A 25,477-nucleotide genomic window follows, 5' to 3' on the forward strand; every position below is an offset into this window, starting at 1 on the left:
AATGGATATAACAAATCTATTTAATAAATATGCTTGGGAAGGCCAGACTAGATTTGCATCTGTGTGTGAGAATGTCATTTCACTCATTCTGCTGGAGCTAGTTTGGTGCTGTAATTGAGGTGGTTTCAGTTTTCAGTAAAATAAAATTGAAAGCTGATCTTTTTTGAGGAAATAAACCCAAATATTTCATTCCCTGTCAGCCAATGTATTTTTATGTAACTGTAAAAGGGATGTGGAAAGAGAACACGACTGCTTAGGACGGGAGAAAGACAACCCCAAATGAGTGGGTTTGGGCCTAGTGAGATGTTTGTCTGTGGCTGGAGTTACAGAATGTGCTGTAGCTTCAAGCTTTTGTCTATATTCACATTTTCTCTGCTGAAAAAATACCATTAAGATATCCTTATTTCACATTTTAAATTCATTCTGTTTTACAGCTGATGGTAGCACATACTTATACATTTGCCTGTATAAATACAAGATTGTTATCAGTATCTTGCAGAAGAGTAAAGTGAATCACACCAAAACCTAAACCAAGTATTACAGGGACCTTGTAAAATTTGTTATTCTATAAAGATTCAAGGGGAATATGTTGGGATATATTCCAACATACAGGAAAAGTGAAAGTGGCCTTTGTGGTGGATTGAGGGCTGCTTAGTTCGGGTTTCCCTGAATTATAGAATTTCTCCCTCAAATATTAAATCTAACCTAGTGTTTTAAGATGTATTAGAAAGTAGGAGATCAATATAATTCTGGTAATTTGATGCCCAGGGAAAGTAGAAGTAAACAGTTACATCAATTGTTACATTGTCAGAAATATCTGAATGCATTTTTATTGGTTTGTGGCATTTATTGTGCCCAGCCCAGAGCAAGCAGCACACTGCCAATCAGTGCTGATGGCGCCTTGATCCTCAGAGGCGCTTCCAGGGTCTAAATCCAAACTGGAGCTCCTTGGAGCTCTGCCAGCCCCTGCTTCTGCCCAGGGCAAACAGAGGTGGTTATATTGAGCACAAGGGTCTGTTGGTCACTAAAGGGCTGGTGGAGAAATATGGCATTCCTGATAAGTCTTGGGATCTCCCTCATATCTGGACCTCTGCCTTAGCAGCTTGTATCTAAGGTTTATATCTAACCTCCAAAGAGGGATTAGGTCTAAATTAGGTATTTCTACAGTTACCTTGCATCTTGGGTTAAATCTATTTGAAAAGATTATGAGAAAATATGATTCCCTATCTGTCTTTCAACTTCCAGCCACTGAGTGGTCAAACCAGCCAGCCAGGAGATTCTGCAAGGTGACAGCTCTGTGCAGCAAAACACCAAATCTGCTCATTACTCAGGATTTCATCAGTATTGATGTATTTATTTTAATCTTCTTATCTTGATATTTACCAAGGAAGACTTAGTTTTGTTTTGCTAAATAAAAATACCCTGCTACAAGGAATTGATGATTTTTTTCATTTTCCCTTCTTGCAGGAACTGAGTTGGGAAGCTGCAGAGCATTAAGGTGATGTGTTTAATGTGTGCTGCCCTCCTATGTGCACAAGGGTTGGTCTGAAACTCCTCAGTGGCCCCAGACTTTGTGACTTCCAAGGCGGAAGGGGTAGAATCTCGGATACTCCTGTGCCTACACAATAACCAAAAATGAAGGAGCACCATTGTTTACACGCTGCTCTCCTGTGCCTGGGGGTGCTGTGCTACAGCCAGGCCCTGGCCACCGAGAGGCTCAGCCCCGCCAGGCCCTCGCTGCACGGGCACCTGGAGAAGGGCAAGGAGGGACAAGTCCTGCACCGCTCCAAGAGAGGCTGGGTGTGGAACCAGTTCTTTGTTATAGAGGAGTACACGGGGCCAGATCCTGTGCTGGTAGGAAGGGTAAGGAAGAATTCCTTTTTCAGTCATTGATTAATACTCTTAACTTTTATTAATTAATATTCTTTATTTTAAATTGTTTTTATTAATATTAATTTTTTGGAGGGGGTTTTGTAGGTTTTGTTTGTTTGGTCTGCTTTTGCCTTTGTGCTGTATAAGCTGCTTCTTCATTTTCTGGTAGTTCGGTTTAGGTGCTAGGCAAAATACTACCGAAATCAATAAAAATATGTCCATCGACCTCAGCAGTCCTTGAATGAAGGTATGTAGGCTGTTACTCAGCAAAACAGCAAGAACAACACCAATGATATCATTCTCAGGTCTTTATAAACAGCAATTAAAAATTGAATTTATAACCCAGCTGCTGATTAAAATAGGTAACTTTTTATTGTCTCATTTTCTAATTTTCAGTAAAATTAAATATATTGAGGGCTATGTATAGAGGGAGGTAAATATCTCTGTACATGTGTGCATGTGCACACATCCTGGACTGATTTTTTATTCTGCTGCTGTCTAACACTTGTAAAATATAAACAGATAAATAAACCAGTATATTTGCCAGTTTCTAAATGGGCAGCAGAATGGTGTTGACTTAACCCCAACACAAAAACAATGGAGAAACAGGATAATTGTCAGCAAATACTACGCTGGGTATTCTGGTTTAAAATGGTGCAATTTGTAGCTGTCAATATAAAATCAGTAAATCTGTAATTTGGCTCAATGTTTCACTCATTCATCAAACTGAAGTTTGCACTGTTTGTGGCATAGTAATGTTTAGTAGGAATTTGTTGCTTCTTTTACATTAGAGAGGATGTAATTGAAAACTAGCTGGCAGTCACAGAATCCCACAGAATCCCAGGATCACTGGGGTTGGAAAAGCCCTCCCAGCCCATGCAGTCCCAGCTGTGCCCCATCCCCACCCTGTCCCCAGCCCAGAGCTCTGGGTGCCACCTCCAGGTGACACCTCCAGGGATGGGGATCCAATCCTCCCTGGGCAGTTCCAATCGCTGAGCTCCCTTTCCATGGGGAAATTCCTGCTGTGCCCACCCTGAGCCTGCCCTGCCCAGCCTGAGGCCGTTCCCTCTGCTCCTGTCCCTGTTCCTGGAGCAGATCCCAAATCCCCCCGGCTGTCCCCTCCTGTCAGGGAGTTGTGCAGAGCCACAAGGGCCCCCTGAGCCTCCTTTTCTCCAGGCTGAGCCCCTTCCCAGCTCCCTCATTTATCACTTAACTCATCCATTTGTCATTTAACAGCTTTTTACATGCAACCCAGTAGAACATGATTCATTGAAGTGTACAAAATCTCTGTAAAAATTACTCCTCCTACCAACTTCATGCGAATAAAGAACCTGCTATAAGTGTCTTCTCGTGTATTCTCCTCCTTAAATCTGAAATTTTGGGTTTAGCAGCACCCTGCATGTGGCAGAAGGCATGTCTGGGCTGGCACTGCCCTGGATGCAGGGTATATGTGGTCACAGCATGTCCCTGAGTGTTGATTATTGTCTGTGGAAGCCACAATTGAAAACTGTGAAATGATAGCAATTTCCTGCAACTTCTTTGTTTCATCAGTACATCCAGGAAATGTGTGCTCCCTTGTTGAGGTGTGTCTGTTTCTCCTTTTGCAGCTTCATTCAGATATTGATTCTGGAGATGGAAACATTAAATACATTCTCTCAGGTGAAGGAGCAGGAATCATTTTTGTTATTGATGACAAATCAGGGAACATCCATGCAACCAAGACACTGGATCGGGAGGAGCGAGCTCAGTACACCCTGACAGCTCAAGCTGTGGACAGGAACACGAACAGACCTTTGGAACCCCCTTCTGAATTCATTGTCAAAGTTCAAGACATAAATGACAACCCGCCCGAGTTTCTCCATGAAAACTACCATGCCAATGTGCCCGAGAGATCAAATGTAGGTGAGTGCTTAGAAAGGTGCTGCCCTTGTGGAAGGTGCTGCACTGTCAGGACATCTCAACATTGTTTCATTCTTATTGTCAAGGATTTGGGGAAGTAAATTTTACTTCATGTTCAGCCAGTGATTCACTTGATGTATTTAATCTGCTGCCCAAATCCAACCCTGCACAGCTCCTAACTGGATGATGTTCCTAGAACAGAACTATTTTTCCTTCTAGAAAGGAGCATAAGAGTCCCCTGGAATTTATGGAGTGTGAATCCTCTGGGGTAAACACAAAGATCATTCCTTTGGCAGAGTTGTGTAATAAAGCTGGGAAGTTACTGCCTCACCATCTATTCCATTTTCATCTCCTGTTTGAGCTTGTGTCTGTCTCAGAGATTTCTATAGGAATGATTTGTCTGAAACTTACTGAGAAAAATGTGAAGGAAAACTCTATTGTTTGGCTGTCTAACAACAAAAGCAATATAAGGCTTAAACTACTAAGAGAAAACCATAACAGTGCAGAGTGACTGCTGACTTTTATATCTTTGCTGGTTAGAACATTAATCCATATCACAGCTGGTGACAGATCTTTTTTGATCATACAAGTATATTTTGTCACATAGAAATTGTCAAGTAATTTGAATTTTCATTTATCAAATGTGGAAGTAAAAAATTTTAGGAATAGCTCTGTTGTGTGACTGAAAGCATCTCTGCATGGTCCTTCCAGACATATTTGCCTCTGACTCTCCCTGCTGTGTTTGCTCTTCATTTCTAGGTACATCAGTTATTCAGGTAACAGCTTCAGATGCTGATGACCCTACGTATGGGAACAGTGCCAAACTGGTTTACAGTATCCTTGAAGGCCAGCCCTACTTCTCGGTGGAGGCTCAAACAGGTATTATTAAACAGTTTCTTTGGGTGGCACCTCATGACCAGAGTGCATCAAAGTGAACTGAATGTACTGACTGGGTGCAGCTGCCGATGTGTCTGAGCAAAGCTTCCTGCTCTGCTGCAGGCTGGTCTCCTGGCATTTCCTAGAGCTGCTACACCAGAAAGCTGCTGCTATTTCTGTGTGTTCTGTATGCTGTGATGATTGAAAGGCTGTTTCTGTGTTCAACTGTAATTCTCCAGGCCTGTGCTCTGTGTGGAATATTAGGGCTACTTTCCTCACAGCGATGCTCAGGGGAAGCAGAACTGCACCATCACTGCAAATATTGCTGTGTTTGATGTACTGCAAGTGCAGCAGCCAGGTTTTCATTAAACCTGTGTGTGCCACCTTCCCTTGTGCCTGCAGGAATCATCAGAACTGCCCTTCCCAACATGGACAGAGAAGCCAAGGAGGAGTACCACGTGGTGATACAGGCCAAGGACATGGGAGGACACATGGGAGGCCTCTCAGGGACAACCAAAGTGACCATTACACTCACAGATGTCAATGACAACCCACCAAAGTTCCCACAGAGTGAGTACCACCAAAATCCTTCTTGCATCTCCTACCAGGACCCATGTTGGTGAAGCAGCAGACACACCCAAGGCTTGAGGAGGCAGTAACTGATGGATTATTGCAGCACGCGTGAATAAAGAAGTCTTAGTCACTTGTTTTTTGCTGGCAACATATGGAACTTTAGTGTCTGGATTATTTGCTTTGTGTTGCAAAGTGAGACACTTTCAGGGCAAGGACTAAATTGCAAAGATTCCTTACCTTACACTTCATTTTTGAAGCTACTGGGCCATGCTGTATAACTTACATGAGCAGACAGAAATACACATATGTATATAAATATTCTTCAAGACTCATATTTACCATGGCAAAACAAGCAAAAATTGGCACAATTGTTTAAGTGTATTAATGGAGGTCAAATACAGCAATTTTTGTATACCTGAGCAATTTACTTTTCACATATAAAATTAATCAGGGTTGACATTACCAGACTCATCCTTCACAGCTGGGTGTAAGTACATTAATGGACCCACACATCTGTTCTGCAGCTCATCTCTGCGTGGGTTTGGGGTTGTTCGAGTGCAGTGCAGACACCATCTCAGCCCTCCGTGTTTCTGCTCTGAGCAGCACTTCTGACCCTGACACGTCCTGGCCATGGCCATCCCTCTCACAGCTCTCACAGCTCTTCTTCCAATGCTACAGCTCCCTGGCCCCTCATACAAGAGCTGAATGTAAAATTCTGTGTCACCATTATCTACCCTTCAAAAAGAAAAGGATCAAATCCTAAAAAATCAGGTTTTACGTGCCTTACAAACAAGCCTTTCACTCCACACCTTAACCTAGGACACCAGGATACAATATTTTGTTAACTCTGTCGAATGATGCATTTTTCTCCATGAATTCAATCCACTTTACTGAGTGTTTTGCAAGAACATTTTAAATTATCAGAAATGCCCAAAAGCAGTTCCTTTACTTAATCATTCACCCCCAGGTTAAATCTGAATTGGGAATGCTTTGTAACTCAAAGCCAGGGTTTAAGCTGTCTGTATAAACAGTCAAAATGATTGACATTTTATTTTTATTTTCTTTTTTCTTTCTTTTTTTTTTTTAATGTTCATTGTTCAAGCTGTTAATAAGTTATGTGCTTGAATTTTGGATTCTTTGGGGTTGGATTTAATTACCTATTTCAATGACATGTGGCAATTGTTTTTATGAGTAATGAGCCAAGTCCCTGCCTGGTGTAAGTCTTCTGATATTCTTAAGGGTGGCCATGGAGCAAAAAAGAGCAATTACAAAGGGAAGTAAATTAGATTATTTTATTTTATCATCCCCTTTTTTTTTCCTCCCCAATTTATTACTGCTGATTATGTGGCAGAAAATGCTGATGTAGATTTATATATTTGGGATCAGCTTATGTTATCTGAACTTTGGAAGGGGGTTGGGAAAGTTCTGGAATCAATAGTGCCTAAAGGACAGCTATGGAAAACAGATTTTTTTCAGGAGCAGTGTTACTGTCCTCTGGAGTCCCTGAATATTCAGGGAAACACCTGTGGGATGTTTGGGGATGGCTTTCCTACTGGAGTTTGCTGTGGGCAAACCATTTTTTGTTTGGTGAGAAATCACATACAAATTGGTGCATATTCTCTGTGGTGTGAATTTTTAATAATCATCGTTACTCTACATTCACACTCCAAATTCAAGCCATAGAAAGCAGCAGATGTCTACTTTAGCCAGCACAGCAGACAGGATTTATCCAATTCACTGTATATAATTTATGGCTTTAGAATGAATGGGCAGAAATGAGAAACAGAGGTGAAGGTTTTACCATGTGTCATGTAAGAGAAAGTTTTCCTTCTATTTTTGAAATAACATTTCTGCTATTGGTGGTTACCTTGATGCCACAACAATTTCTGCATTCTGGGTGATTGGTTGTCCTTTTAAGCCCCTCCCTGAGCAGAGGGGTAACAGGGAAGAGAGCGTGTCCTATGCATGGGTTAAGGTTTCACAGCTGACTTGCTGCTCAAAGCCCTTTAGAACAGAGCAGAGCAGAACAGAACATTCCTTCAGGTGAAAACACCAAAAATCGCAGTGGTTATTTGGAACACCAGTGGGGAGCAGCCTGCTCACGCAGGGCACGTGCCTGTGTTCCTGTTCTCCCTGCCCCAGGTGTGTACCAGATGTCGGTGTCAGAAGCGGCTGTCCCAGGAGAGGAAGTGGGGAGAGTGAAGGCCAAAGATCCTGACATTGGGGAGAATGGCTTGGTGGCTTACAGCATCATCGATGGAGATGGCATGGACATGTTTGAAATCACCACGGATTATGAGACTCAGGAAGGGGTTGTGAAGCTTAAGAAGGTGAGTGATGCCTGCTGCTATGTAGTGTTCTTTGTTGCTGACAGAATATTTGGTAATAATGGATTACCACCTAAGATAAAATATTAGTAAATGCAAATTTCACTTAATTAATTTCTCAAGGTGTGATTAACTCTTAATATTCCATTTCCCCATTAGCTGAATTGGAATGGAAGAAAATAACCAAGAAGAGTTACATAAATACTGTACAGTGGATTAATTGCACAAACTAAATGAATTCATAATAAAAAGTCACGGTAAAATACGATGCCATCAGCTTCATTGTTAATGAAGTTTTGCCTAGTGCTGATAAGTAGCAGACATTCACTGTTGCTTTATGTTCAGTCTGAAAAGCCTCATGACCTATAGTTTGAATTCTTCAGCTGTGCATTGTCTACAGTAGTGTTCTGAAGGAGTCACAGGCTATGGGAAAAGGAGCAGAAGGGATTTCACACACAGCCCGTCAGCAGGAGCTTTGAAAGTGCTATCAAATTAATTTTAAATTGCAAATTACAGAACATAAGTCTTATTATTATGGAAGCATATTAATTTTGCCCTTTGTATCTTTAGAGTTATTTATCTCTCTTGGAGATAATCAGAACTCAAAGAGAAGGCCTGGGCAACTTCTGGTCAGCCCTGCCCTGCCCTTTGGGGCAATCCCTCAGGAAGGGACTCAGAGATCTCCTCTGCTCAAAACTGCCCCGGTTCGATTTCTGTCTCTGTTCTAGAGGTGGGAGTGGATTTTTTTGTGTGTTTTGAAACGTGGGTGAGCCGTCACTCCACCCAGTCTCTGGTGTTAACATATTTTGTGAATTGTGGTTGGCACCTGCGTGATCATTTTGAGGTGCAACCTTACAGCCACTTCATGCCAATGCAGGCACAGAGACACTGGGGTTTGATCAGGCTCCCAAAAGGACTTGTCCCAAGGGGCAGTATTCCACCTCCCCTTTGGAAAGTGTTATGAGTTCTGTGGTTGGAGAGAACTGCAGGAATGAAAGCACTACAAACCATCTTCATATTTTCCCCACTACCTAAATAATTTAACCTACCTGTGTGCTATCTCATGGTGCACCCAGGAGCACTTCAAACCACATCCACATGGAATGCCTGCCAGCCTGGATAAAGCCAGGCCCCTTGTGGGAGTCCCTTTCCCACTTTGTGCTGCCTGGAGGGCTGCATGGCGACAGGTTAATTTTCCCAGGACAGATGCTTTCCTCAGTGAAACAGCAAGCAAGAGCAAGACCAGGACTCTGTGGTGATGTTTTGAGTGCCTTCCTATGCTGCTCCATACATAGAATGTAGCTCCTTCCATTTGAGTCTTTATGTTTTTAAATACACACATTTCAGTCCAAGCTTGTTGACAGATGCTCACATTTGTTTGATGCCATTGAACACTAGGGCGCTGCCTGCTGCTCTGACAGCTTGGTTTCCCTGACTCTGGAACGCACTGTCTTCTTGTTTCTCACAGACCTTAGATTATGAAACCAAAAAGTCCTACAGCCTGAAGGTGGAGGCAGCCAATGTCCACATTGACCCTAAGTTCATCAGCAATGGGCCCTTCAAGGACACGGTGACAGTGAAAATAGCAGTGGAAGATGCTGACGAGCCACCAGTGTTTTTGAAGCCGAGTTACATTTTTGAAGTACAGGAAAATGCGGCATCTGGTACTGTGGTTGGAAAAGTACATGCCAAAGACCCTGATGCTGCCAACAGTGCTATAAGGTTTGCTGCATTTCCTGCTTCCTTCTGAGCATTAGCTTCTGGAATTTCTAGGTGTGTTCTGAAGACACTGCAGCAGATCTACAGACACCCAGAATATTGAAACTTTAACTATCCAGCATTGTTTTTGCACCTTTGTTCCATAAGCTGCCAGTTTCTCAAAACCTGTATCATAGTATATCTATGTCTAATTAAAATATACTTAAGGGCATCTTTGGTAGACTCTATTCTAAACTAAATTTTCCACAAATATCTCGTGCTGTTATCACAGCATGTTTTTTTTTCTCAAAGTATCGAAGTCTACGATGTAGATTAGGGATTGGGCTGGGTAATTGTTAAGTGTTAATTGTTTTTAAAGACAAGCCCATACACACCCCTCATTTCTGCAGTTGTGTTGGATTGTCTTGGAATCACAGAATCATGGAATGGTTTGGGCTGGAAGGACCTTAAGGTTCATCCAGTCACACCCCCATGCTGTGCCCAGGGACACCTTCCACAGCCCCAGGCTCCTCCAAGCCCCAGTGTCCAACCTGGCCTTGGACACTGCCAGGGGCAGCCACAGCTGCTCTGGGCAACCCGTGCCAGGGCCTCCCCACCCTCATAGTAAAGAGTTCTTATAATAGCCTTCTATTAGTTTAATTTTGTTTGTCATGTCCTCAGTGTAACTTAAATATGAAGATCTCTTTTGTGGGTATACTTAACATTTCAAAGAATTTCAACATGAAGTTATGAGAGTCTGAGCTGTATAAAGTTGTACAAATGTGCAGAGAGTGGATAATGTTTGATAAATTGGTATGATCAATTAATATTCTGAGTAAATGAAAGATTGGAAGACTTAAAAGATCACCATGATTTACATGAAACAGAAGAGAAAAAATATCTCAGTAGATATTTTTATCATGTTTTATAAGAGAAGAAAATATAGAGTGTATTAGGGCTTTGATTTAAAAACTTCAAAGACTAGCAATTTTCACTTATTACAAACATTCTGATGTACTGTTTTTCTAAATGTAGAAAGCAATCAGGTGATTTTCCTTTTAAAAGAACACCATTGTCCTTTTGACAATGATATTGAGGGCAACAATAGGTGTACTACTTAAAATTATTTAGAAATAATAATTATACAGAATAAATCTGGATGCATGAAACTCCGAAGTCCTTCTTGTCTTTAATTACTGACTTTCAATTTTCTTTAGATATTCAATTGATCGACACACCGACCTTGAAAGATATTTTGTTATTAATGCAGAAGATGGCAATATCAAGACAATAAAGACTTTGGATAGGGAAGAAATGGCTTGGCATAATATCTCTGTCTTTGCAGTTGAAGTCCGTGAGTATTTCACTGTGGTATTTTAGAATGAGTGGCACAAATCCTGTAATCCTGCAATTGTCTCAGTTTGATAAACTGCAAGAAAACTCAGCAGAAATACCTCAGCATATTTGATCTTTCCTTGGATGCAACTGAGAATGTTTGATTTGAGGGGTTTTCCTGCTTCTGTCTCATCTCAGTGTTGCCTCTCCTGCAGACAAACAGCACCAGGAAGCCAAAGTTCCCGTTGCAATCAAGGTCGTTGACGTCAATGACAACGCTCCCAAGTTTGCAGCGGCCTACGAAGCTTTTGTGTGTGAGAATGCCCGGAGCAACCAGGTATGGCCTGTCCACCTCTGTGTCCACCTCCTGTGCCCACTTCTATGCCCATCTCTGTGCCCACCACTGCACTGTGCTCACCATCTCCTGTGCCCACCACTGCTCTGTGCCCACCATCCTCCTCTGCCCCACCTTCCCTTTTCCCACCATCTTCCCTCTGCCCACCACTGTCCTCTGTCCACTGCTTTGTGCCCACCATCTTCCTGTTCCAATTACCTTCCTGTTCCAACTACCTTCCTGTTCCTACCATCTTCCTGTGCCCACCCTGTTCCCAGCACCTTCCTTGATCCCAACACTTCCCTGTTGCCACCACTTCATCCATGCCCACCACCTTCCCTTTTCCCACCACCTTCCCTGTTCCCACAGCCTTCCTCTGTCCACCACCTTCCTATTCCCCCACCTCCCTGCACACACGGCTCTTCCTGCAGGGCGTTAGCCCAGTTTTGTCCTGTCAGCTCCAATGAGAGGGAATAAATGAACATTTGTTTTGAGGCTTTGGCCAGAAAGCCTTGAGCACCTAGAAAGGCACTTTATTTCTGAACTGCTATCAGCAGTTATCCAGTGCTTTGTGCATGGAGTGGGATCAGTGTTGGCTGAGAGTTCCCGCCAGCACCGGGGGCAGTGGAGCTGGCTGAGGGCAGCTTTCCCAGTTATGAGACTGCTTTTGACATTATGGAACTACTCAGTGTCTTATGGGAAGAATCCCAGTGTGGTGCTTGTCGAGTTTAGCCAACAGATTTATTCCTGGCAATCTGTGAGGAAGAGGGGTTAGGATTATAGAGAAATACAGCTCTGCACATGATCTGTGCCTTTGCAGTCAGCATAACAGTTTAAGAAGGACTTTCTCAGCTGCTGAGTTTCTGCAAAATTGTGTTTAATCTATTGTGTTACCATTATCATTAAAACATATTTGTGTATAAGAATGTTGAAGGTGTGTGCTTTTAACAGCTGTAACTCTGGGGTGATTAATGCAATAGTAATTAGAGATTGCCTGTTGTAGTTTGAAGTCAGGTCTGTGTTTGTAATTGCATATATGTGTATTTAAAAGGGGGTTCTGCTATTTTACAGTTTTTATTCAAGGGCTGTCTCAGAATGCTGTCTGTATGTGATGTACCCAGAGAAGGAACTGTTTGTTTACACAGTGCTTTTCTTTTACAGCAATTTATTACAATTAGTGCTGATGACAAGGATGACTCAGCCAATGGACCAAGATTTATCTTCAGTTTACCACCTGAAATTATTCATAATCCAAATTTACAACTCAGAGACAACAGAGGTTTGTGTGAAGATTCCCACTCTACCAAGAATCCAAGAAGAAATGACAAAGTAGAACTAATGGCCAATGTAATGTAATGAAACAGCCTTGTCATTAACTTCAGCAGAGTGTCTTTTTCCAAGATTTAGGGGAGGAAGGCAAAAGCGTACAGCTGAGATGCAAGGATGTTCTTGGGAAAGTGTGATGTTCGTTAACTCACTTGAATTTTTCTTGAATGCATATTTTAAATTACATAATAATACCCGACAGGAAGAATCCACTGCCATTTTATCTCCTGGGAAGAGGATAAAACCACAGCCAAACACTCAGTAAATGGAATTGGCATGATCTCCTTGATTTAGAGAAACCTAAAAATTAGCTGAGACAGCATAAATTATTAGGCTGCTTGTATTGTTCACTGTGCCTGCCAACTTTTGTAAATTATGGATCACAAGAGACATGGGCTAGATTTCCAATGGAATCAAATCACTGCCCAGTGCAGGAAATGAAATGGGGACTTGTGCTGTGTAACATACCTGGATTGGCTGCCTCAGGATCTGGATATCCTGATCCCTTTGCCAGTTTGATATTCACAAAATAAAGCAGAGCTTTGCATTCAGATTGATGGCTAGATGTAAGAAAATTTGAAAGCAAAACCCTCAGGCCTGGGTGAGTGTCAAAATTCAATTGATCACAACATAATAACATCAGTGACATGAATTTGCCAGAGGCTGAGCGAGCCAGGGGAGGTGAGGTAAAACTGAAAAAAAAAGACAGATTTGCCATTATACATATTTATGCAATTTATTTCGTTATATTCTGATACAATGTTCATTTTTTATTTCCCTTCACAGGGAAAAAACTGTTTTAGCTTCTAAGGAATTGGTTTAGATTAGCAAGCTTGAATGTTTGGAGGAAAGTTGACTGTTTTCTGAAAAGTAAAACTCAGTTGAACTGGTTTGAATAATGAATCCAAGAGGTGCCAGAAGTACAAAAAGGCAACACAATCCAGATACATGATTTCAGTAAAAACTGTTCTGTTGAGGCACACTTGTATTGCTCTCCACATCTGAAGAGAGGGTAATTATCATCAGAGTTCCCAAACAAAATCTCTGTTATTCCTGACTGATCAAAGTAATGCTGTTGCTTAGTGCTTGACACTTGTACATACACAAGCAATTCATAAAGAAGCCAGTGTAGGGCATATATTTATTTTCTTTAAAGTAGTAAAAACACAAGTTTTGAAAAATTCATGGGTGTATTTTTAGAGAGGAGTAAATAAGCATGTATTTTTGCTTGAGACCCAGAGAGCAGATTTCGCTATAAAATACATTTTATGGTCACCACATCAAACTGAAAATAGATTAGACTTTGTAATGTAGCAGAGGAAGCATAGGTCAGAGTGGGAGATACTCTGATGGATATATGATTCCTGACTCCAGCCAATCCCACCCATGCCTTCATTTCCATGTGCAGCAAATTCATTACTGACAAAATTAACCCAGATAAAAATGCCTTCTAGTCGAAATTATGATGTCTGTTTCTACCGACAGTACTGCAAAAGGTATTTCAAGAAGACAGTATTAATGGTAGAATATTCCCATATAATTTGGTTTTGGGAAATGAGTAGTCTGACGAAATTCACCTATTTCCATCCTTTCTTTCTCTCATTTTGTTCAATCCTCAATGCAATGATGTTGTTACTTTGCATATTTCTTGTGGGTTTTTAAAGTAAATTATACTAGAGCAAAGTAAAAAAGTTAAAAATCTGTGTACTCCCCTTATAAAAAAACCTCTTAGGGAGAGTGTGTTACCATTTTCAAGTCAAATAATGTCCATGGGTCATTCAAAGTTGTTTTTTTTTCAGTTGTAAGTCTGAGTATTCTATGAGCCATTCCACAGCTTTCAGAGGGAATTGCTACTTTCAGAGAAAAATGGCTTTATTAACTGTGGAGAACAGTTAATGAAAACTCCAGTGTTTGGGCCTATTACAGAACTTTAAAGTGAATACAGTCCCATAATTATCATTTAATAGAGTTTCTTTTTACCAGCTCCTGAAAGTAATCACATATTGCAGTAATCCAAAAAAGCATATCATGTTCTACATCCTATTAATAGCCCACTGTGTTTACCAAGTCTTCAGCTGAGCCCATTCTCCCATAGAAAACATGAGATAATGGCTTAGCCCACGCTGAGATAAAACACAGAATTACTTTTGCACCGTTTCTTCTTCATATTATAGCTCATAAACAAACAGCTCTGTCTGCCTGGGCTCTGCTAATTCTGTTCCTACCAAAGTTAGGCTTCAAAAGAGCAGCAGAGGCTCGTGGCACTTCACAGCAGAATGGGCATATTTTTGAATGATGGATTCCCTCCTTTTAACCCTGCTGGCTCCTGTGCTGAGATGCCCTTTCCTTTGGCTCCATCAGCCTGACATTGCTGGAAGGGCTGCAGTCCAAATTCACAAGATAGAGTCTGAAATTAAACTTCTGAGCTCCTGAAAATCTGTGACAGAAATTCAATTTTTAAACTCAAACACCTTCACACCTTTTCAACAAGAAAATTTTGAAATACACAAACAATAAAGTCACAGGATTTTGCCATGGATTATGCACAGCTATTGCCACTGCCTGGTGGAGCCCCTGAAATTGTTTTCATTTTCTGTCTAAATCAGCACTCACACCAAATATAGGTGATAAAGTTCACACTGCATTCACCTCCCATAATCTAGAATCCTCCTCTACACAATCTATGTGTTAACCAGTCCCCAAAACTAAGCTACATTTGCCTATGCATACAGGAAAAAATTGGAAAATAATCCATAAGATCATCAGAGAAAAAAGACAAAATTAAAGGTCAGGGAGATCAGTATAAGGATCACCAGAAAATAATGCAATTATAGCTTCTAACTGTGAAGATTTCATGGAGAGCACAGGGAATCTTCATTTGCAAACACCTTTGAATGTTGGAGAGCCGAGGCAATAATAGCTGGGAAAATGTGAAGTTTTGGGAATGGCCTTGAGATGACTGTTCTTCTCCTTCTTGTTGTTAACCCCCATTGTGTTCATTAGGACTGACAGTCAAGTAGTTCCCATATGTGTTAAGTAATAGTTTTAAGCTGGTATTGACATTTAACTTCTGTTGGGCTTAAAAAATGCCATTTTACCAGGATTATAGTTCTACTCCTGGGCCTTGAAAATAATAAAATAGCAAGGATGAGAATATTAGCTAGGATTATATGTTATTTTTTCTTTTTCTAGATAACAAAGGGGTTTTTTTTTCCTCTTACAGATATTATGTTTCTTCTAAATGTGAGAGTGAACATAAACAGTAAAAGGCAAAGTTTAAAAAACGGCCTTTTAGGCTTGATGTATTGTAGTCCTTTTTAAAATTTAGCCAGGCATGTTGATTGGATTTTTCTTTTTAAAAATTCATGTTAAACTAAAAATCACTTCCCATTAAAACAGATAAATCAGCCATTTGGATCAAAATCAACTTTGTTTAGTTGAAGTGACTGCAGTGGACCAGGCCAGTCTGTATAATAGCTGAATAATTTGCCATCCTTTTCTTATTTCTAATTAGGAATACTATTTCAGCTGACAAAAGGCAAGAAAAAATAAAATACATGATAAAAATTGCATAGCCAAAGACTAAATGTACTAATATATGGTATTGTCATTCCTTACACAGTGCCTTTGCAGCCTTGAGGCAGCTGTAGCTCAACCCCCTATTAATGTTCATATTTTTTGCCACAAAAACAATCTGCCCTGTGGTGATTTTTCATTTAATGGAACAGATATTGGTTCTCCCATTAAGGAAATGAATTATTAAGTGCATTTTAGAGGATTCTGTAGAATAATTTTATTCTGGATCAATATATTAGTTCAAGTTAGCTGATAAGTTAATATATATTAGATGCTGTGTTTCTATTTGTACCAAGTTGTTACAAGCCCATTAATTTAAAGTCCTAAAATAAGGCTCCTGTCACACAGACATTAATATCACCAAGGTCCTTTAAAAAATTATGCCTCAGAGTTTAGGTGGTGCAGGTGAACATTCAGGAGATTAGGAGGACTCTGAGGGAGACAAAGGGCATCTCCAAGAGCCACGAGTAATAAACAATCAGATCTTTATCAGCATCTCTGTCCTTAGCAAATGTGACATTGTGCAAAGGAGAAGTTAACAAGCTGCTTTCTACCCAGTTGTTCTTTTTGTGAGACTCAACACCAAAAAGCAACAGTTGTGTCATGCCCAGGTGGGCACTCAGGGCACCAGGGGTGTGGGGTGGCAGGACAGGTGTAGATTTGGGGGATGCATTCATTTCTAAAATACTCATCCTTTCTGGTGAAGTTCCTGGGGCAGTCAAGCAGTGCAAACATCCTCTTCATCCCATAGATTGGACCAAACCTGGGGGGCAGTTTTCAGGACCTTGTCCTACATCAGGGGCACTGCCTGCAAGGGTGGTTAACGCAAGGCAAGAATGCTTCTCTTTGGATATAATTTATTCACAGATTTCCATGGAAATCGCAGTGATTAGATCATCAGGAGAGGTTTTATGGTTTGGCATTATTAAATTCTGGGATTTATGCTGACTCTTCAACAGGGGAAAACGATTAATCTGCAGAAGCCTGAGGCAGCAGTAAAGTGGGTACCTTTGGAGAGTGAACAGCCCTCCCTCAGCAGATAAAAGAACTACACTTTTTTCCCATTTTCTACTATATAAGAGAGAAAATAAAGAACATGGCAAGACAGGAAAGGTTGTGTGGAATAAATTCTTCAATATAAACTGGCTTTGAAGGTCTGAAAACCACGGATATGATTGCTTCATTTATTTTACTTTGGGATGTTTACAACTGCTATAAACTTTGGTTCGGGCTGAGCTGAGATTGAGAGGAAGGGCACAACAAGGAGCCGTGCTAGTGTTTCCCCTGGGAGCGGGAAGCACAGGCTGCCTCAGCTCAGGGTGTCATCTTACACGGTCCTCTTTCAAGGCTTCAGCCAGAGGAAGTGTGCAGGACCATCCAAAATGTCCTGTGCTGAGATGGCAGATCATTTCTGTCCCCTGCTACCATGGCAGGTATCATCTTCATGAGTGACAATGGCAATAGAGTTACAGAAATACTGCCCGGTAGTTGGGCTCCTGGATCCCTGGGGGCCCTTCCCACTCAGGACATTTTGGTTCTGTGATTCAACTCTTCTCACACTCCATGTAATTCAAAATGTGCCCAGACAAACTGTGCATGTAGATCAAACTCTCTGAATCCTGGCTTTGGAAGTTTGGATGAAAACCAGATTCTGATAAAACACTGTTACCTTCAGCGTTTCTTACTGAAACACCAAGGCTCAAATTTACTCATAGACAGCAAATACTGGCTTTTGTTTTGCTGGGAGTCTCATTATCAGAGCCCTTTTGAGGGACATATCTCTCTCTACCATGCTTTTAGATGTGACTCCAAGAACACATAAGGCAGATATGTGTTTTATCCCTCCATTGAAAGCCTTAATTCTGGAGAGGACACTAAAACCAGCTCAGACAGCAATAAGAAGGTCCAGCTATTTGAGTAGTTGAAAAGATATTATGACTTTCTCTCAGAAAGTTGCAGATACTAAAAGGTGCTATCAGACAGATTATCTGTGTTGCTTGTGTTAATTAAAGAATTAAAACTGAGTGTGGTGCTTTATGAATTAAATACAATCCTGTAATTGCTCTTGGGTCATTAGAAAGGCAACACTCTCTACTAGTTTATTGTAGAAATAATGTTAAAGGCCCCTGAAAATTGAGAGGCCATTTGCAGCAAGATAATTTCCTTTTTCAATATTGGCTAGGAGGACGATTCTTTGGAAGAATTAACAAGATTCTCTCCTCTTCTTCAACCAGATAACACAGCGAGCGTGCTGGTCAGACGGGATAGGGTTCAGGCCGCCAGAAGCAGGACCGTACCTCCTTCCCATCGTGAAATCAGCGATGGCGGCGTGCCCCCGCGCTGAGCAGCACCAACACGCTGAGCATCCGTGTGTGCGGCTGCGACGGCAGCGGCTCCCCTGCTCTCCTGCAACGCCGAGGCCTATGTGCTCAACGCGGGGCTCAGCACCGGCGCGCTCATAGCCATCCTGGCCTGCATCGTCATTCCTCTTAGGTGGAAAAATGTTCTCTCCTTGCTGCTCCTCTGGGTTTGAGTTAAAAAAGGAATCCTGCCCTCAGCTCCAAGATGGAGAAATTAATCTTAATTTTTTAGCTTTTATTTTATAGGGAGTGCTGATCTGCCTGGCTGTGAGAGGCTTTGGGCTGAGCTCAGGGTGGCCTTGCACGGTGTCCTAGTTTGGGGGGGCAAGTGTCTGCTAAGAAAGGCAGGAGCTTCTCTTTGAAATGGGGAATGTAAACCCCCTCCCTCCAAATTATTATAATTTTGAAATCAAACGGCTCTCAGGCAAAGATATGGGAATTAGGAATAACAGTTCTTTACTAGGGAAATTAAATAGAAATACAGTACTACAAAGGAACAAACTCCAAACCCTGACAAAGTCAGAGTACAACCTGACACCCCGTCAGGCAGGGTGTTGGCAGCAGTCCCATTAAATCGTGGCTGCATCCTCCTGCAGTGACAGATGTGGCTCAGTTGGAGCAGTGCTCCTGTACAAGGTGCAGTTTCCCTCTGGAGGTCCAGTGGTGATGTGGAGAAATCCGGTTTTCCTCTGGAGTCCAGTGGAGAAAGGGGCTCCCTTAGTGTCCCCAAACCTCTGTTTTTATCTTGGTAAGAAATGTTGGGCTCTTCCCCCTGGCTGGAGCAACTTCCAATGGGATGAAGTAATTTTATCAGTCACACAGTGGGACTCAATGGCCATTAGCAGAAAATGACTGGCTGGAGGAAGGACGGGTTGTGAAAAGATAAAGAACAATGCCCTGCCTGGTTTCAATGGATGGCCCATTAGCAGAATATCTGCCGTTGAGATAAGGATCACTGCCCCCACCCTCAACAGGTGGTGATAGAATAGACCTTTTATCACATCCTGTATTGTAACCCAAGGGGCCTGAAGGAGCTGCAGGAAAGATGGAGAGAGACAATTGGCAAGGGCTGGAGGGACAGGAGCCAGGGAATGGCTCCCAGTGCCAGAGGGCAGGAATGGATGGAATCTTGGGCAGGAATTGTTGCCTGGCAGGGTGGGCAGGGCTGGCCCAGGGTGCCCAGAGCAGCTGTGGCTGCCCCTGGATCCCTGGCAGTGCCCAAGGCCAGGGTGGACACTGGGGCTGGAGCAGCCTGGGACAGTGGGAGGTGTCCCTGCCATGGCAGGGATGAAAAGAGATGAGCTTTATGGTCTCTTCCTTCCTAAACCATTCTGGGCCTCTGTGATATCTTCAATAGCAGAATTTGTGTAGATGTGCTTGGAGAATGTCCTTCTGCAGCCTAATGCCAGCTAATCAGGCATACTACTTAGAGAAGGTCATGACATGCAATTCTAAGTTTTGTGATCTTCCCTGGATGGCAAATTTCTTATTGAGGTCAGCCAGGATTAATGGCCCCTGCCAGCTATTTCCCTCAAACCCATCTTGTGTTGAAGACAGATGAGTGGCTTCTCATCTAAGTGGAAGACCTGCTTTTAAGAAAGTGCTGCAAAGTGTTTCCTGATGGTTTGAAAAAAAAAAACAAGATGCAATATTTTCTAATTTCCCTGTAGTATTTTATAGTGTTTCTTTTCTCATATACTTTATTTTATAGAAATTTGAAGTGAGAACGCAGAAACAAATATGTCTTCGGAGGTGTTGCTTAAAAAAAATTTTAATGGAAATGACACTTTGGATTAAAGCTTTGGGTATACGGGAGAACATAAAGATTCATCTTTGTTTTGTTGCAGATATTCATGTGCTTGGGCTGCTCAAAGGCAGTCTCACAGTGTTCTGCAGCACTGGGGCCCCCACAAACACTTCCCTTGAATTAGTGTTGCAGTAATGAGCAATTAGCAAGAGCAGTGGCATGCAGCCCAGACAGAAAGCCTCAGATCAGAGTGTTCAGTTCTGTGTACAAACATCACTGCTTTTACCTAGCAAGGAGCACTGAAAAGGCAGAAGTTTGCAGCAATCCAGTAGAAGAGGCGAGGGCTTGGGGATGCAGTATTTACTTACAAGGGGGCTGCTGTTGGACAGTGCAGTCTAACCCATGTCTTGTTTCCCTCAGTCATTGTGGTGCTGTTTGTCACCCTGAAGAGGCAAAAGAAAGAGCCTCTGATCGTGTTTGAGGAGGAGGACGTGCGGGAGAACATCATCACGTACGATGACGAGGGCGGGGGCGAGGAGGACACGGAGGCGTTTGACATCGCCACGCTGCAGAACCCCGACGGCATCAATGGCTTCATGCCCCGCAAGGACATCAAGCCTGAGTACCAGTACCTGCCCCGGCCAGGGCTAAGGCCCGCGCCCAACAGCGTGGACGTGGATGATTTCATCAACACCAGGATACAGGAGGCTGACAACGACCCCACGGCCCCTCCCTATGACTCCATCCAGATCTATGGCTACGAGGGCAGGGGCTCCGTGGCTGGGTCCCTCAGCTCCTTGGAGTCAGCGACAACAGATTCTGACTTGGACTACGACTATCTACAAAACTGGGGACCTCGATTTAAGAAACTTGCAGACTTGTATGGCTCCAAAGACACTTTCGATGATGATTCTTAACAATAAAGTTTAAGATTTGGCCTTAAGAACTGTGTCTGAAGTTCTGAAGAATCCAGAGGAAATGTAAGCAGGTATTTTTTTAAAAATCAAGAAAAATCTCATTTAAACATTTAAGTTTGACGGAGAGGATTCCTTTGATAAAAAAGGACATGAAAGTGGTAAATACTGTGAAGTACCTTTTCCTACAAAAGGCAAATCTGGAAGTTGGCTGCCAGCTTCACTAAAGGAAAAAACCCACTTAAGTAATGCGAAATATTTAAATGAAGGAAAACGCTACAAGTGAACCTACAAATAAGGGAAATCTTTTATGTGTTACGAACATCTAAATCTTTTATGTCAAAGAAGCTTCCACAAATTAGAAAAGATAACAGTTCTGAGCTGTAATTTCGCCTTAAACTATGGACACTCTATATGGTAGTGCATTTTTAAACTTGAAATATATAATATTCAGCCAGCTTAAACCCATATGATGTATGTACAGTACAATGTACAATTATTATGTCTCTTGAGCATCAAACTTGTTACTGCTGATTCTTGTAAATCTTTTTGCTTATTCTTTCATCTTGAACTAATACGTGCCAGATATAAAAACTCTGTCTTGTTGCGGTGGGAGGCGCCTGATTTCTATGTCATTTTTAATGTATCTATTTGTACAATTTTAAAATTCTTATTTTAGTATACATACAAATATCAGTATTCTGACATGTAAGAAATGTTACAGCATCACACTTATATTTTATGAACATTGTACTGTTGCTTTAATATGTGCTTCAATATAAGAAGCAGACTTTGAAATAAACTGATTCTTTTTTAATTCTTGTTCTGGTTATTAAGCATATAATGAAAAACATAGTGTTTCTAATGTCCCATTTATAGTTCTGACTAATTTACTACAATTGTGACCTTTTAATAGCCTTATTTATTATGTGTTTGTAGTTGGTTTGTTGCCTTGTTAAGTGATTATTTAAAAATCAAGTACATTTTACAAATGCTTTTTAGATTGAAACAAATGTAACGTCTGGTGAACATTTTGTACCCTCTCTATCTACAGCTTGTGGCTGCTCCCAGAACACAGTAAGAACCACCATATAATCCTACTGTGTCTCCTGGATTAAATTAAGTGTAATAATTTTCAATATTTCCCTCGTAATATGCATTTATCTTGTATCTTAGAGATTCCCGAGGTTTCAGGAGTGACTTAGTGAGTGGACGGGAGTAATCTGTACTTACACTCGACTCCAGCCTTGTGAGCTTTCGTACCTAGGCTGAGCTTCTGCGGGTTCTAGAGACTGAAATCTGACCCAGTTTAGCTGTGACTTCCCTAAGGACTGTTCTACCTGACAATTACCTTACCTGAGTAGTAATTAAGATTCCGGCACTTAACTCCTATTTTTCTTTTTTTTTCTTCTTCCCCGCCCCCCCCCCCCCCCCCCCCCCCCCCCCCCCCCCCCCCCCCCCCCCCCCCCCCCCCCCCCCCCTCCCCCCCCCCCCCCCCCCCCCCCCCCCCCCCCCCCCCGATTTCCAGTAGAATAGCATCGTCTGTGGATAGGGAGACATTTTAATTTATGACAACAGAAATACAGAGTGCTTTCAGAGTTGTTCTTAGTAATGCATGTTTTTACTCCAAAAAAGAATCTATAACCTTTTTTTTTTTTTTTTTTTTTTTAATATTAGTTCAGAAGGAGCAAGGATTGGGATACGTTCTGCACATCAACATTTTCTGCATCTGTGTACAGCTGTACCTCTGCTGATTTTAATATAGTTGCCTGTTTAGGGTCAGAGATCAGCAACTGCAATATGGGAAGAGGCAATAAATAGAAATTATCTGCGTTTTCCTACATTAGTTTTACAAACCTTGTCCTTCATTTGCAATTAGGTACCAAACTGCTTGATCTGAGAGGAAATCTGATTTATTGGTGTGTGGCTTTTCTGAGACTCCCCATATATGTAGTTAGATTAGAATTTAACTTCTTCAAATGATGACTGATGTTTCAGCTCTATATCCATAATATATTCACTTCTCCCATTATATCCCCTATGTTTCATAAGGCAGAGTTTGCTAAATCAGCAGATTTGCTCTACAATGTTTATTGTAAAATTTCACTTTATTATAGCTGTATGCATTCTATATAATTCTATATTTTATTATTAACTTGGTTCAAATTTCTTGGTTGTTGATTTTTCTCTGTTTATAATCCAAAGAATATTTTGCTAGATTTGCACATTTCTCCATTTTAAATTTAAATAAACATTAAAAAAAAGAAAAAGAAAATAAATGAGTATCACTTTACAAATTAACAAATTGAAATAAAGTAAAAAATAGGTAATTTGTAGAACTCCATCCTCATTGATGCTATCTGGATTTATTCACTTTTGAGCAAGTTTTAGAATTAATAAATGCATTTTCTACATTTTTATGTTTAATTTTTAAGAAGGACATTGTCAACTACATTTTTAAATAGTTTCAAATGCTTTGAGTTTTAGCCTCTATTGTTTGTAGCACTCTCGTAGATGCTTGGAAATAAATTTTCTTTCCCTGCTGGTTTTGTCCTTTTTCATTTGACTATTTTTCCCTTCCCAGTGAAGATGCAATTATTGTAGTGCTTTTTAAGTTAGGCTTGCTAATATCAGCCAAGGCCAGCCCTGGAATGCTGACTCCGGACCGTCGGCAGCACTCGGACGAGCAGCGTGTTCTGGCAGCCAACAGGACATTGCTTTGCTTTGAACTTCACCGTGGCGCTCACGGGAGCTTGGGCTCTTTAATCTGAGCTTGGTAAAACCCAGCCCAGCATGGCAGCTCTGGGTTAGTCTTGGCACACCCGAGAAGCCGTGGGCTGCTGTGGGCTGCAGGCTGTTGCAGCATTCCCAAAGATCTGAGCCACCTGGGAAGGGATTGCTTTAGCATGGTGGCTCTGCCTTCCCCAAGGATGGAGCCTCACGTCCCTGGAAGACGACTGGAAGGTGAATCACAACCTCAGTGGGTCTGGAGAAAGCCCTCACCACAAGGAGGATCGCCACAGCTGAGCCAGGTAAGGCGGGCGTGGTGGCAAGCGCAGGTGGTGCTTTGGCCAGTTTTCCGTTCTGCAAGTCCTGCCTGAGGATCACTTGAGGAGCTACAGCAATGCCCCTCCAAACTCCATCAGGGACAGACAGCCCGACCTTTGCAGAGGGACTGCTTTGTGAGCCGAGCCCATCCCGAGCTCCAGCTGGCAGAACTGCTCAGCTCTGCTCTAGCTGGGGGCGGCTGAGGTGCCGCTCCCTCCCGTGTCTCTGCAACACCTTGGAACACGGCTCCTGCTCCTGGCAAGAAGCAATTAGGGAAGCAAGTGCAGGGCTAGTTGCTAAGGGAGCTCTCCCAACGTGCACTGATAGGGAAGGGGAGGGTTTCTTTGGGAATCCTCAGATGGCCACTACCCTATTCCTGCCACAATGTCAAGCAGGCACTGTCCAGGGGTACGAGCTTGCAAGCTCATCACCAGCATTTCTGTGATCTCAGGCGAGATCCTGCCCCAGAGAGTGCTACAACTCAGATGACAAAAGCTTTTTAAAGAGTTTGCAGGTTCTGTTGGCTCCATGTTCTTGACTCACTGGCAAAATAAAATGCTGAAGTTTACCATGTTACCACGTAAACTCAGAGAGAAAGAAAAGAGTAGGAATTTAAATAAGCCTCACAAAGGGACAACTTTAGCGACTCAAAAACGTAGAATTCTTGTATGTCTTCCCCGTCTAGCTGCATTGTCAGAATTGCTTTTGTAATGAAAGGGTCAGTAAGCAAAAATCCAGGTAGGACTTGTGCAAGTCTTTCCTTTGGCCTTTGATCTAAATACTGAGCTAGTGTAACTCAAATTGATTAATTATTGCGGCATCAGAATGACATTCCGTATCAAGGGGAGGGAAAGGAAAAGAAAAAGGAAAAAAAAGAAAAATGAGAAAAAGAAAAAGAAAAAGAAAGAAAAAGAAAAAGATGAGCGAGAAAAGCAAAAGGAACCCTTTGGGAAAGGGTCTGAGTGAGCTTTTCAGGGAGTGAGCTGCAGGTCTCTGGGGTTCTACTATTGTTTTCACTCTTTTAGGCTGAGACTGGGGATAAACCATCTTGACCCAGTTCTGTTCCCTGCATGCAAGTGCACAAGTTTTCATTTATTATCACTGATCTCTGTGTTTGATCAGAAAGGCTCTTTCAAACCTGACTGAGCTGGACTGACTACAATTAGAAGTCATAGAACAATTTTAGCTCTGATTCATGGATTCATAGTAATTTGAAAAACTTTTTTCTTGTATTTTCTGCATAAAATCTTAAGCCTTGCCTGTTCCCCAGCTCTAGATCTCTGTTGGTCCCTCCCTTAATGAGCTGCAAACCCCAGGGCCACAGTGGGTGTCCTGCCCTGTCGCACAGAGGAGGGGCAGAAGCTGCAGCAGCTCTGCCAAGGGAACTTTACGTTTGTGTACACAGGGACTCTGCTGATGCCCCAGACCTCCTTCTTCTGGGGGACCATGCATGGTAGGGACAGCTCCTGATCCATGGGGGGTCTGCAGAGGGGATGGAGCAGTTCATGTTTCCCCATGGAAAGAAAACACCCAACACAAAGAGAGAGAGACTTGCTTGGACTGTGAGTGAATCTCAGAACTTCCAGATCAAA

General features: G+C 42.0%; 1 protein-coding gene across 1 annotated transcript in view; it reads left to right on the forward strand.

Annotated features, from left to right (window-relative positions):
* The window catches only part of CDH11 (cadherin 11), an 81,021-nt gene extending 59,367 nt beyond the window's left edge, over positions 1 to 21,654 (forward strand). The window contains 13 exon segments of the mRNA XM_033069519.1: positions 1,468 to 1,863; positions 3,480 to 3,774; positions 4,531 to 4,650; positions 5,050 to 5,217; positions 7,363 to 7,550; positions 9,016 to 9,269; positions 10,463 to 10,599; positions 10,796 to 10,917; positions 12,076 to 12,193; positions 18,051 to 18,154; positions 18,157 to 18,213; positions 18,215 to 18,309; positions 20,318 to 21,654. Coding sequence (XP_032925410.1) covers positions 1,636 to 1,863; positions 3,480 to 3,774; positions 4,531 to 4,650; positions 5,050 to 5,217; positions 7,363 to 7,550; positions 9,016 to 9,269; positions 10,463 to 10,599; positions 10,796 to 10,917; positions 12,076 to 12,193; positions 18,051 to 18,154; positions 18,157 to 18,213; positions 18,215 to 18,309; positions 20,318 to 20,840 — 2,409 coding nt within the window. The 5' untranslated portion in view covers positions 1,468 to 1,635 and the 3' untranslated portion in view covers positions 20,841 to 21,654.
* The last annotated feature ends 3,823 nt before the right edge of the window (positions 21,655 to 25,477 follow it).

Source organism: Catharus ustulatus, chromosome 11, assembly GCF_009819885.2.
Source record: "Catharus ustulatus isolate bCatUst1 chromosome 11, bCatUst1.pri.v2, whole genome shotgun sequence".
NCBI classification, from domain to species: domain Eukaryota; kingdom Metazoa; phylum Chordata; class Aves; order Passeriformes; family Turdidae; genus Catharus; species Catharus ustulatus.